The sequence below is a fragment of the Podarcis bocagei genome (assembly GCF_964188305.1).
Source record: "Podarcis bocagei genome assembly, chromosome: 3".
Classification (NCBI taxonomy): Eukaryota; Metazoa; Chordata; class Lepidosauria; order Squamata; family Lacertidae; genus Podarcis; species Podarcis bocagei.
Genome location: NC_138127.1, coordinates 18,583,659 through 18,596,292, shown reverse-complemented (window position 1 = coordinate 18,596,292; position 12,634 = coordinate 18,583,659). Strand labels below are relative to the sequence as shown.

The 12,634-nt window shown below is 41.1% G+C and overlaps 1 protein-coding gene across 1 annotated transcript in view; it reads left to right on the top strand.

Moving 5' to 3' along the window:
- Positions 1-12,634, top strand: part of COL21A1 (collagen type XXI alpha 1 chain) — a 125,161-nt gene that overhangs the window by 56,112 nt on the left and 56,415 nt on the right. Inside the window, exons 5-11 of the mRNA XM_081187097.1 lie at positions 3,483-3,651; positions 3,796-4,012; positions 4,979-5,152; positions 6,002-6,079; positions 6,926-6,934; positions 7,652-7,735; positions 11,173-11,235. Coding sequence (XP_081043223.1) covers positions 3,483-3,651; positions 3,796-4,012; positions 4,979-5,152; positions 6,002-6,079; positions 6,926-6,934; positions 7,652-7,735; positions 11,173-11,235 — 794 coding nt within the window. The remainder of the gene's footprint in view (positions 1-3,482; positions 3,652-3,795; positions 4,013-4,978; positions 5,153-6,001; positions 6,080-6,925; positions 6,935-7,651; positions 7,736-11,172; positions 11,236-12,634) is intronic.

The window sequence follows — 12,634 nt, the reverse complement described above, 5'->3', positions numbered from 1 at the left end:
CACTTTTTAAAGAATTATGAAGATGGATGGTGCAATCATTTGTTGTTTTATGATGATGATGATAATTATAAAGATAATAGTAATAATAACAATTTTATAATATTTCATTTATTTATGGGTCAGGAACTACAGTGGTGCCTCGCAAGACAAAAAGAATCCGTTCTGTGATTCTCTTCGTCTAGCGGTTTTTTCGTCTTGCAAAGCAAGCCCATTGACGGATTAGCGCTATTAGCGGCTTTTAGCGGCTTATCTGCTGATTGGATCAGCTGATAAGCGGCTTAGCAGCTTAGAAAAAGGGGGGGGGGAGGGAAAAAACCAGCAGGAACTCGCAAGACATTGTCGTCTTACGAAGCAAGCCCATAGGAAATTCGTTTTGCGAAGCACCTCCAAAATGGAAAACTCTTTCGTCTAGCGAGTTTTCCGTCTTGCGAGGCATTCGTCTTGCGGGGCACCACTGTAACAACCATCAAATCCATGTATGCCTTCTGCATGTGACTTGCTACTTCCATTGGGATTGAATGTAAAAACTAGATTTGTTTTAAAGGACTTAGTAAGATGGTGCTGTGGGTTAAACCACAGAGCCTAGGATTTGCCGATCAGAAGGTCGGCGGTTCGAATCCCCACGACGGGGTGAGCTCCCGTTGCTCGGTCCCTGCTCCTGCCCACCTAGCAGTTCGAAAGCATGTCAAAGTGCAAGTAGATAAATAGGTACCGCTCCGGCGGGAAGGTAAACGGCGTTTCCGTGTGCTTCTCTGCTTCGCCAGAAGCGGCTTAGTCATGCTGGCCACATGACCTGGAAGCTGTACGCCGGCTCCCTCTGCCAGTAAAGCGAGATGAGTGCCGCAACCCCAGAGTCGGCCACGACTGGACCTAAGGGTCAGGGGTCCCTTTACCCTTTACCTTTAAGATAAAAATAAAATAGCAAGATTCTTAAGTAATAGCAGAACTACATTCAAACCTTGCAGCTGTGTTCTGATGTTAAAAAAATGGTTTGCGGTGTACAAACTGTACTGGTGTCTTTATTAATCAGATACCTTATAATGATTATTTGTACTTTCTGTTTTAAGTAGATGTTTGCTTTCATGTATAATTGTAAGCATTCCATTGTCATTGCCTAATACATTACTGTACAGTGACATATTTGGGAACAGATTATCTGCTCTTAAATCCATGTCTCTCAACAGGAATTGAGATTAAAAACCCATTTCCCTAACCAGTTCCAGAGATATGATTGTTGGTCTTGCTGATTGCTGAATTGTCATTACCATGATGAGAAGGAGTTTGATAATGGCATATATGCAAAAATTTAGGGTGAGGGGTGGGTGGGTTTAGTATTTCCTGACAGGGGCATGCCAAAACTCAGTTCTGAATGCATTCCCAGTTCTCATGTGATTGCTTGCACTCATGGCACCAGTGGCTTCCAGTATGAACAGCAACTACCATTCTGGAGCTGATTGTGAAAATGGGTGGCTGGTCAACTCACAACGAAAGAGTGGGTTGCCTATTTTTGTATCTGAAACAAGACCCATTTTATGCAGTGCTTTGAATGTTTGCATCTTAGCAAAGCATGCTACAAAATCATAATTAGTTCCACATCTTCATTTCTCCATCCCCTAAAGTCTTAACAAGAGAGCTTTCCCCATAAATTCTGTGTCAGTGCAAAGAAAAGTTGGCACATTCCTACTTTTTAAAATTCCTTTTTAACATTGTACCTTAAGTGCCCAGTATTGTATTTTGTGTTATTTTTTAAGTAGCATTCAGCCAGCTACAATTGTTTTCATATCACATTCTTTTAGAATGAAATTCATTTCCAGTCTGTAGCAGTCTTGGTGAATGCAAAGACGTCAAAGCACAACTCGTTGAATGCAAGTAGTTTGTAGTTTGCTTCACTGTGTCTGGCCCTTGATTTTTTGTAGGGTCTGCAGAATGGGGTTTCAGTGGATTTCTTCAGTGGATAATCCTTATTATACCAGGAGGGACTGTAGAATGAAGGGCTACCAGCACAAAAGCTTAGAATGGATCCTTAGGACAGGAGCAACAGAGAGGAGTTAGTAGTGTCTGGCACAAGGTCTGCCACTTTTTGGCTTGCCTATAGCTCTAGAAGGGAAAGTGTAAACAGTGGTCTAGTTCAGGTATATTATCAAACCATGGTTTCCTGTTATGAGAGAGCGCTGTGGCAAGCTTTGACACACCACCCTCCATTCTCCTTTCTATCTTTAAGTATGAGCAGAGCAGACTGAAAGCTGTAATTTTTATAGTATTACCTTCAAACTGAGGAATCCAAGTTTGTCAATGAAGCATAGTAAGATTAAACTACAGATTCCTGAATTTGGACATAACAGAAGACTGCAGTTTATTATAAAACAAAAGTGGAAGTTTTTAGTGTCCTCTTCTTGCAGAAAGAGCAGAGAGAGAAGTGCATAAACTTGAGGCTCACCGCAGCTCATAAAGTTAAAGCAAGGTTTGGTGCATTTCAAATTTAATGACGTTGTGTTTCTCAGTCCCTTCACAGCAGCAAAGTATGTCTTTCACCCTCATAATTTAAATTTTAAAGCAGGTGGCTTTCTGCTTTTAACCTGTACCAGTTTATGTGACAACATGGCAGCATTGTGTAGGATTAGCCTGTTTAATGCTTGCACCCTCCCAGTGCAAGAAGATGAATTCTCCATTTGGCAATGTGTGGCTCACAGATTTTAATCACACCAGCACAAACTGGCCTCCTGCTGAAACAAACTGTTGCACTATCTTGATATCCCTCCATGTTGGTGGCCCCTTGCATGCTCACACAGAACTTCTCTCAGATAGTTGTGGTTCAGGTAGCTGCCCACATGTGTGGCTGCATATATGAAAACTTAAGAGTATCGTAAAATGCTTTTGAGCATCAAAACTATACAGGGCTGGTCAGTGACAATGGCATTCCAAAAGTCCTGATATTTCACATAGGAAAAAATATGCTCAAATAACCATAGTTCACATTTATGTCAGAGGTGGGAAACTTTAGGTTGAAGGGTTGAATATGAGCCTCCACACCCCTCTGTCTGGTCCACAGGACTTGACCCAAGCCACATCCTCCCAGACCAGATCTCTCAGGGTGCCCTCCTGTTGTGATTTTAGCTGGCTAGAAATGTCCTCTTGAACTGTGATTCTACATCTTCCTTGCATGGAGAGTGGTATGTATCTGTCTACATCTACTGGTGTCACACCCATCACTGGGGTGCTCCCTAGAAGGTTCCACTTGGTGGAATGTTTTCCTTGGGCTGAAAATAGGTTCATTATCTCCGATTTATGTAGCACACTAAAGTCAATGGTGAGCTTCTCATTAAGTTTTCCAAAGGATGCTTTGAACTGGACTCTCAGTTCAAACAACATAATAACTTGTGCACCAGCCTAATGGTATAAAATTGCACCTTATGCTTTCAAAGTTATACGTCGGTTAATACATCTGTGAATTAAACATTGTGTGTATTTTGGTTGCTTTTCAGAATCAGTTTGCCCAACAAGAATTCCTGTGGCATCACGAGATGAAAAAGGATTTGATATACTTTTAGGTTTAGGTGTGAAGAAAAAGGTGAAAAAGAGAATCCAGATTCCATCTACCAGTGCGAAAGCTTATGAAGTAACCTCGCGTATTGACTTGTCAGAATTGACAAGGTACAGTTTTTGGTTGTTGTTTTTTTAAAGTTTATATCCTTTTTAACTAAAATAAGACTTCCTTATAATGGACCAGATAATTGTTTGAGAATTAGGAATTCAGAGTGTATGTTCTGCTAATTTTTTTAAAAAATTGCTTTCTAGGAATGTCTTTCCTGAAGGCCTTCCACCATCATATGTGTTTGTATCCACTCAGAGGTTTAAAGTCAGAAAAACATGGGATTTGTGGAGGATTTTAAGCCTGGATGGAAGGCCACAAATAGCTGTTACTGTAAATGGAGAAGACAGAACGCTGTCATTTACTACAACAAGCCTAGTAAATGATACGCAGGTTGTTACTTTTACTGCACCCCGTGTGAAGGTAAAGAAGACATCACTCATGTCTTGATATATCTGTTATCCATTCTGTGATTTTGAATGTGAAGTGATCCAGTGTTTCACTGTTGGTTATAACAAAGCATCAGAGATGATTCTCATTTTTTGAAGTTAGTGCTTGAATACGGATCTCTGAGGACAAAACGTTCATTCTTCTTTGTCACGTCTGAATGGCATGCCACATAAAATGTGGCCTGTGTTCCTCTAGAAAACTTAAGAAGTAGACCCAGAAACCACCTTTGGGTGGCACGTCCATGCTCATGTTGTGCAATGTGATTCCATCTTGGCACTGTTTGGGAAAACCTGTCATCTGAAATGGTGCAGTGCTAGCTGTGCCGTTATCTTTCCCACACAAACTAACTTAAGCAATTAGTGTTTATATATAGATCGATTTATAGATGCCATCTGCAAAGTGTGTGTGTCTGTGTGTGTGTGTGTGTGTGTGCGCGCGCGCGCATTTGTATTACACAAGCAAACACACGCAGAGGTTGCTCTTCTATTTTGTTATTCACTTATGGACTCACTGTTAAAACCGTGTTTATGGAAGACAATCTTACTCGGCTATGAGTGATCGCCACCCTTTCTATGCCTTTGGTATAGGAAAGTATGATAGAAATACAAAAATAGATAGATAATCTCTATAAAGAAGATGGAGGTCAATGCTATCTTCTAGAGAAGCACAAGCTGGACAGATGTAGCTTGGCATGGTTCTAACTCACCTACATGTAATAATGGGAAAATCCAAAAATAATTTTGGTTTCCCCCCCAGTCTGATATACCGGTAATTATTAGGCCATTTCTTTAAGTTGTTATAGTAGATAATGCACTTTAGTGGCTGAGTCCTTAATTCAGACTGGTGGTAGCAAGTTTTGAAACTTGTATTAGTTTATGTCTTTACATTTAGGGACATGAATGTTGAATATATATTTACAATTCTCTCCCTTTTTTCTAGACATTGTTTGATGAAGGCTGGCATCAAATCCGTCTCTTAGTAACAGAAGCAGATGTTACGTTATATATAGATGACCAAGAAACTGAAATAAAGCCATTGCGTCCTGTTTTAGGGATCTATATCAGTGGAGTAACTCAAATTGGAAAATATTCTGGGAAGGAGGAGACTGTACAGGTATGTATGCTCAGAATACTACATTTGTGGAGTGCAGTTACACCTACCCAATGTTTAGATTTAAGCCTGATCCTAAGCATGATTATTTGGAACAAGTTCAATTAAGTTTAGTGAATAAGGGTGAACAGATGGAAAACAAAAGCAAATGAACATCAACAAACAATAAGCCTGTTGTATGTTTGGTAGCTCAAACCATGGTGTGGATTCTTAACTATAGTTAGCATAAACCATTATTTAGTGAGATGTCAGGACCAAACCAGTATTTGCCTTGAATGTTTTTGAAGAACAGAATACCCAGTGTGAATTGTTTGCGCAAGGGGAATATAAGAGTTGTAAGCAGCTGTTTCCCTTTTGCATTCATTGACCTTGGTGTCATTATAGAGGACTTGGTGTACAATAAGTACCAATGTGTGAGTCTGAGCTGTTTTTAAGGAACTTTCAGCACTTTCTGCCCACGTTTGCATTCTGCTACACAAATATAAGCATAACCTGCCCTTTTACAAGTAATTCCTTAAGAAATGGACTTAAGAATGTAAGATGTTCCAAGAGATTATGGATGTTATTTCTGATTATGAATGATCTTTATATGTTTCTAACTTGTAAAATAGTTCTGTAAATCAATATGAGTAAGACAGAATGGGTTATTTCCCCTTGGACCACCTGAGGCTCAGGATACTTGGTTGGAGTGCTCATGAGTATGAATGGAGGGTTCTGCCAATTTCGGTTCTATCTGTTTCTCATTTTTCCACTCTTAAATCCAGTTCTCCTCATTTCTGCAGAAATCTGTGTTTTTAATTAAAAGCATCAAAAAAATGGGTATCTAATGAGTTCATAATCTTCATGTTACAGTTTGATGTCCAAAAGTTAAGGATCTACTGTGACCCAGAACAAAATAACCGAGAAACAGCCTGTGAGATCCCTGGATTTGTGAGTATGATAGGATTTATTTATTTTTGGTAAAGCTTGTTTTTCATTTTCATAAAAAACAAACAAAACCATATCATAGTGGGGACGACAGTTCTCTCCTATTAAGAGATTTATCTCTCTCTCTCAAAAGAAAGAAAGAAAGAAAGAAAGAAAGAAAGAAAGAAAGAAAGAACACTTGTGCTATAATTGTGTTACCTGTCTAGGATAACTATCTGTATAGGATAACTATCTAGGATAACTTGAAGGCTATTTGTCAGCCTTCAAGTTCCTTCAGGAAAGAATTTTCTGCAAAATGTGTTTTGGAGAAATTGTTGTTTACCATTAGAGGTTGTTACAGAAGTCTCTCTATGCCAGGGAGACACTGGTAACATGTGACATAGGGTAATTAAAAGGTTCATATTTACACATATCTACAATGCGGGTGACGCTGTGGGTTAAACCACAGATCCTAGGACTTGCCGATCAGAAGGTCGGCAGTTCGAATCCCCGTGACGGGGTGAGCTCCCTTTGCTCAGTCCCTGCTCCTTCCAACCTAGCAGTTCGAAAGCACGTCAAAGTGCAAGTAGATAAATAGGTACCGCTCTGGCGGGAAGGTAAACGGCGTTTCCGTGCACTGCTCTGGTTCTCCTGAAGCGGATTAGTCATGCTGGCCACATGACCCAGAAGCTGTACGCTGGCTCCCTTGGCCAGTAAAGCAAGATGAGCGCCGCAACCCCGGAGTCATATGCGACTGGACCGAATGGTCAGGGGTCCCTTTACCTTTACAACTATATATGCTTTGATTTTAACAATTTCTGCAGGCTTTCTAAAATCTTTAACTGATTTTTTTTAATTTATTTATTCCAGAATGGAGAGGTAGGCAAAAACATGCCTATTCATATGGACTTTAAGGTAGTATTTAGTATCACTCCCCCCCCCCCCTTGCTTCCCTTGTTAATATATCACCAGGTAAGAGCATGCTGTTTGTCTGGGATAGTGAGGATATTTTTGTAAACATTTTTTTTTTTCAATTTTCAGCTTCTGTGCTCAGTGAATAAATATGTGCAACCTTTTTTGTGTGTGTGTGGGGGGGTGTTAAATCATTTTGGACTGAATTTGGCATGCATATTATATGCTTTCATTCAGAATTAAACTATTTTTTACACGGGTAGTGGCATCTAGTTCTCACATTGTTGAATCTCTCTCATGTAGTCTGCTTTGTCATAGAAGGAATATGCTTAAAATTTAAGAAAATATATGCACTTAGAGAGCTAAACCATGAGCCCAGGTTCAGATGGCATGCTATTCCGGCAGCAAAATGGGGAGAGTGGAGAAAAGCAGTCACATTCCCCTCTCCGGGAGCCTGAACATTTGCTTGTTCATACTATGGAATAGTTCGGCTTAGCATTACCTGTGAACTGGGCCACTCTCTGATTTCCTCATCATACATTGGTATCATGAAATCACTGTCAAGCCAACATGGTAGATTTCGGCAGGGATTTCAGGGGTGAAGGACTTTGTGGAGTAGGTTGTTAATAAGCATAAAGTTGGTTTGGTGTGCATGATTGAAAATTGTTTTTGGTTTTTTGGTAGTGCATGAATGGACCAAGCGATGTAGGATCTACACCACCTCCTTGTATATGCCCTCCAGGAAAACAAGGACCACCAGGCCCCAAAGTGAGTGGAACTTTTCATAATGTATAGGTGCTTTCGTTATGTTTAACTCTGTGGCCATAACACAAATTATGATGATAATGCCTTATTTGTATGCCCCCTTCTAGTTTAAAGGCCCAAAGCAAAAATTGCATTTATTATTTATTAGTTTACAGTTTTATATACTGCTTTTCAGGTTGACCTTACAAATCTGTTTACATAAGATCATTACAACAATAAGTGTCAAGTTAAAAAGAAGTTAGAATAGAATGGGAAAGAGAATGGCTGTTTAAAAGAAGCTGTTACTGTTGCTATCAGTTCCTCTTAGCTAGGGGTCAGTTGGTGAGAGTGTATGTACCCTTGACCATTGGCCATGCTGGCTGAGCTTGGTTGGAGCTGGCATTCTACAACATCTGGAGGGGCAGCTTATTGACTTTCCCTAGAATAAAATTTGTTACAGTTTCTGGAATCTAAGTGTGTATAAGGAGTGGAGGTGGGAGAATACAGTGGTACCTCGGGTTACATACGCTTCAGGTTACATACGCTTCAGGGTAGAGACTCCGCTAACCCAGAAATAATACCTCGGGTTAAGAACTTTGCTTCAGGATGAGAACAGAAATTGCGCGGCAGCAGTGGGAGGCCCCATTAGCTAAAGTGGTGCTTCAGGTTAAGAACAGTTTCAGGTTAAGAACAGACCTCCGGAACGAATTAAGTACGTAACCAGAGGTACCACTGTAAAATGAACTGAGGCATGCTTCATATGGGCCATCGTCAGCTAGACAGAGATCTTAAGTATAGCTTTAAAATGTAATGGGTTATTATAATAATGTTGGATTAGAACAGTGTTTCCCAACCTTTTTTGGGCAAAGGCACACTTGTTTCATGAAAAAAATCTCGAGGCACACCACCATGCCAGATGGGGAAAGGTCACTTTTTACTTATGTAAAAAAAAATAAAAAAATAGTAACAGCATAGAAGGTAATGGTTAGGCTAGCATCCCTCTTCCAAATATGCTAGGTTTTTATTTGCAGGGACTGTTCTACATGGGAAAGCATTCAGCACTGTCATTCTCCCATCTGCCATCTGAATTGGTACTATTCTGGGTCAACTTACTCTGCTGCATGTGTAGATGAAAATGGCACCAAGTGTGGGGGAGGGGGCAGAACAGGTTTCAGATACAGGATATTAAGCATACACGTACTTTAGATTGAATTGGTTGCTTGCTTTGCAAGTTTTCATTTCCCAAATGACTGCCTTGGCAAGCGCAATACCTACCAGGCTCAACGCCGGTCTCGCGCTGCCGCTTCCCGCGCTCTCAAGGACCCGGGAGGAGGAAGGCGTGAAGGGAATCCCGAAAGCGCGAAAACCTCGCACATGCGCAGGCCTTCCGCCTGCGACAGCCCAGTAGGCCGGCCGAAGCGAGCGGCGATGGGATGTGGGAGGGAGCTCGCTCGCCGCCCCGCGTGTGCCTATGTGGGGCACGTTACAGCCCCGTGACGTCAGCGCCACGCAGGCAGCCAGGCAGGCAGACGGCGAGAGCCCCGCGCTGGGCGGCCTCTCCTCGCTGCCGCCGCCCCGCCTCTCGCCGCCCGACTCGCCCGCCTCCCTCCCACGGCACACTAGGCAATGTCTCGCGGCACACTAGTGTGCCGCGGAACACCGGTTGGGAAACACTGGATTAGAATGTAGCAATTACCTCGTTATTTGTTTTCTGCATAGTACTAAGACTTAATGCAGCTGCAAAATTAAGGCCAAGCAACTTTGCCCAGGTTTTGGACCACACAGTTGTAGCTGAAGACATGGCCCCTGGCAGACCCCACCATCTTCAGTTTTTCACCCAATGTTCTCTTGTAATGGATGTTCTGACACTCTCAAATACTCTAGAAGACAATGATCTCAACTCAGCCAACTCCCTGAGTCTCCACTTGAACATCTTCTCTTCAGAACATGTTTATGTAGTTATGCATATTATAAAAGTCTGTAACATCTTAAATATGAAGCAGAAGTGCATATCTTGTGAAAACAGAACCACAACCAGTTTGAATGTATTGCGCTGAGAGATTAAGGACTGTATTATAAAGAACAACTGTTGCATGAAATATTTCTGGGCTTCCCTCCAAGTTTTTATGACTTTGAAAGTATAATTTCCTGAAGTGCCAAAATATGGATGAACAGCAAATGGGTGCATTCACTTGCAACCCACCACCCCAACTTGGCAACATGCGATCAGGTTCTCTTGTGGCTGAAAGGCCCCTGTGGGAAATATTAGACATGGTGTTAGTCATGTGGGTACAGTTAACATGCAAATGTTTGCAAATGTAAATGTCAGCCTCAGGGAGGCTCAAGCTTGCCATTGTCCCGATCAATTCCACCCCCCACCCCCAGTTTATATTTACATTATCAGGGAAGTCTCCATTGGCACCAATGTAAATAGCACCTTCAGGGGTGATTTATGTTGGGGCCATAATGGGATGGGTTAAACTTCCCCTACCCATATCCTGTGGTATTTCTGCTGCTTGGGCCCCTCTGCAGTGGTAATTAATAGTTTGAAAAAAATGTGCAGATGAATTTAATCCACACAATTAACATTAGCTACAATTAACATTAGCTTGGCCCTCCATGAATGAACAACAGAGGGAGATAAGAGGTGGTTGGTTAGGGGTTATACCTGCCTAAGCTGCACCAGGCAAATGAATGGGCTAGAATGACAGGTTTATTTCATTTTCCAGAAGAAGCATGTGTGGCTGATGTTAGATGAGGTAACCCTTTGGGGAAACACACACATACACAGAGAAGGCAAGATGGCCACACCAATTCCGCTGTAGTTTCCATGCAGATCTATGGCTTGTGAGCTTCACACAAAGCAGAAAATTTGTGCGTCAGAATTTACTATGTCAGAATAGAGTGAGGCAAAACAACCTTTCCTCCCTGCACTATTTATGAGGAGGTTTCAGAAGGGAGAAGAGGAAAAGGGACATATTTCCCTTCACACTCTCCAGAAACCTCCCCCATATTTATATATACGGTAAACCCTGGAAGGGTTAGGGGGATATGCACTATAATGTTAAACTCCTCTTCTCCATGTTATTTCAGAAGATTTCAGGAGTGGAAAAGATATATTTTCTATAACATTCCCAGGAGAAACACCCACTCCTTCCACCTGTGGAAGCAATAAAGAGTTTAGTTTCAAGGCTGACAATTAGCCCTGAACCACGAGCCTTTTACCACTTTATAGGGCAGCGTGTGAAGGTTTCAGAAGAGCTGGGGGGAGGGCACCCACTTCCATTCCTTTGTCCGCATCTGAAACCATCTCCTTCCTTTCAGGAGCCCTGTACTAGGCTCCTGTTTAGGTTGATTGAAACTCTGAGTAGCATCTGTTAGAGGTGGGGGTATTGTGCAGCATTTAGTTGCTGCAACCTTCTCAGTTCTGTTCTGTTCTAATATGTTTGCTTTCTCCCTAGGGGGATCCTGGACAACCTGGGAATCATGGGTATCCTGGAGAACCTGGTCGAGATGGTAAGCCTGTGAGTACTAAAAACTTAGTCATCTATAGTAATTTTAATGCAAAACTGACATTAGAATTGTATCAGAACATTATTAAGGGTGGCAAATGCTCATTATTAACATCAGGATCACGAGTAAGGGGTGACAGTTGGAATTCCCAATCAAGGAGGATTCAGGGAAGATCCATACCTTTTATTGAAAAAGCCACAGAAGTAATATGTCAATGCAACCCTTTGCCTTAAATTTATAATTTACTGGTTTTTTTGTGCAGCAATTTCTAATCTTACAGTCGGGCGTCATAAATTGTTAATCCTGCTATTACAGAAGGGGCATAGAATGTCAACAAGGATATATAATCCAAGTTTCAGAAACTGAAATGATGGCAAGTTAGGATTAGTTTTGTCTTTTCTTTAAAATAGTTTCAGCCATTAAAAACAAAAAAATGAGTTCTGGCTGCTGTGCTCGCTCAGTTCTGATGTGATATCTTCACATCAGCATTACGAGAGCAAGCTGCAGTGAGCCCTCATTCACATGGCTGATTTTTGTTAAGAAAGAGTAGAAGGAAGAAGAATGCATCTAATTCTCACTAGCTAGTCTAATGGCTTCCTCCTTGGGGTAAAACAATATGTAACTGTATCCCACCCCAAGAGAAATAAGAAATGTAATATCTTGTTCCTCTTAGTTCTTGAAAAAATGTGGATGGATGGTTATCATTAGTACTGTGAGTAAGTCTGCAGTGCCCATACTCACCCTGGGAATAAGCTTCTCTGCACATAACTTCTGAATAGACATTTATAGTACTGTTCCGTGAAAGTGTTAGAAGGGAGACTTTAAAAGGTTCAAATGAGTTCAGTTACTTTACCAGGCAATTAAAGTAAGGGCAAATTAAAATGTTGAAGCAGAAGTTTGGGTCTTTTCCCAAAACCATTCATCTCCTTTTGACTTTGGTAATAATGAATTCAAAGAATTTGGTTTTAATTCTTATGGGCCTTTAGAAGGTTTCCAGAAATCTCAAGAAAACGAGCTCCAAGTTAAGCAACGTGGCCTTTATTATTGTTAATGCCACTTAAGGCATTTGGTTCTTGCCCAGAATGTATGAAGCCTGTGATATTTTTTATTTATTTTTTTGCATTTCACATTCTATTTCTGGTAAGGAGTCTTTTGATGGTGGTGGTTGTATATTTGGTTTTCTGTATCAGCTCTGTATGGAAAATCTTAAACAAATCCTTGCTGGAAACTCTGTAAATCTGAGGAACATTGCCAATTACTTGGAGAACTCCATGTTGCACTTTATGAAATGTCCAAATTTCTTATTTTGGTTGCTTAGTTACATTTTGGCCATGTTCGTAGGTATAACAGATGGTTGAGATTATTGTGGTGGTTCCCTTTGGATGCTGACACAATGCTAGTATGAAGAGC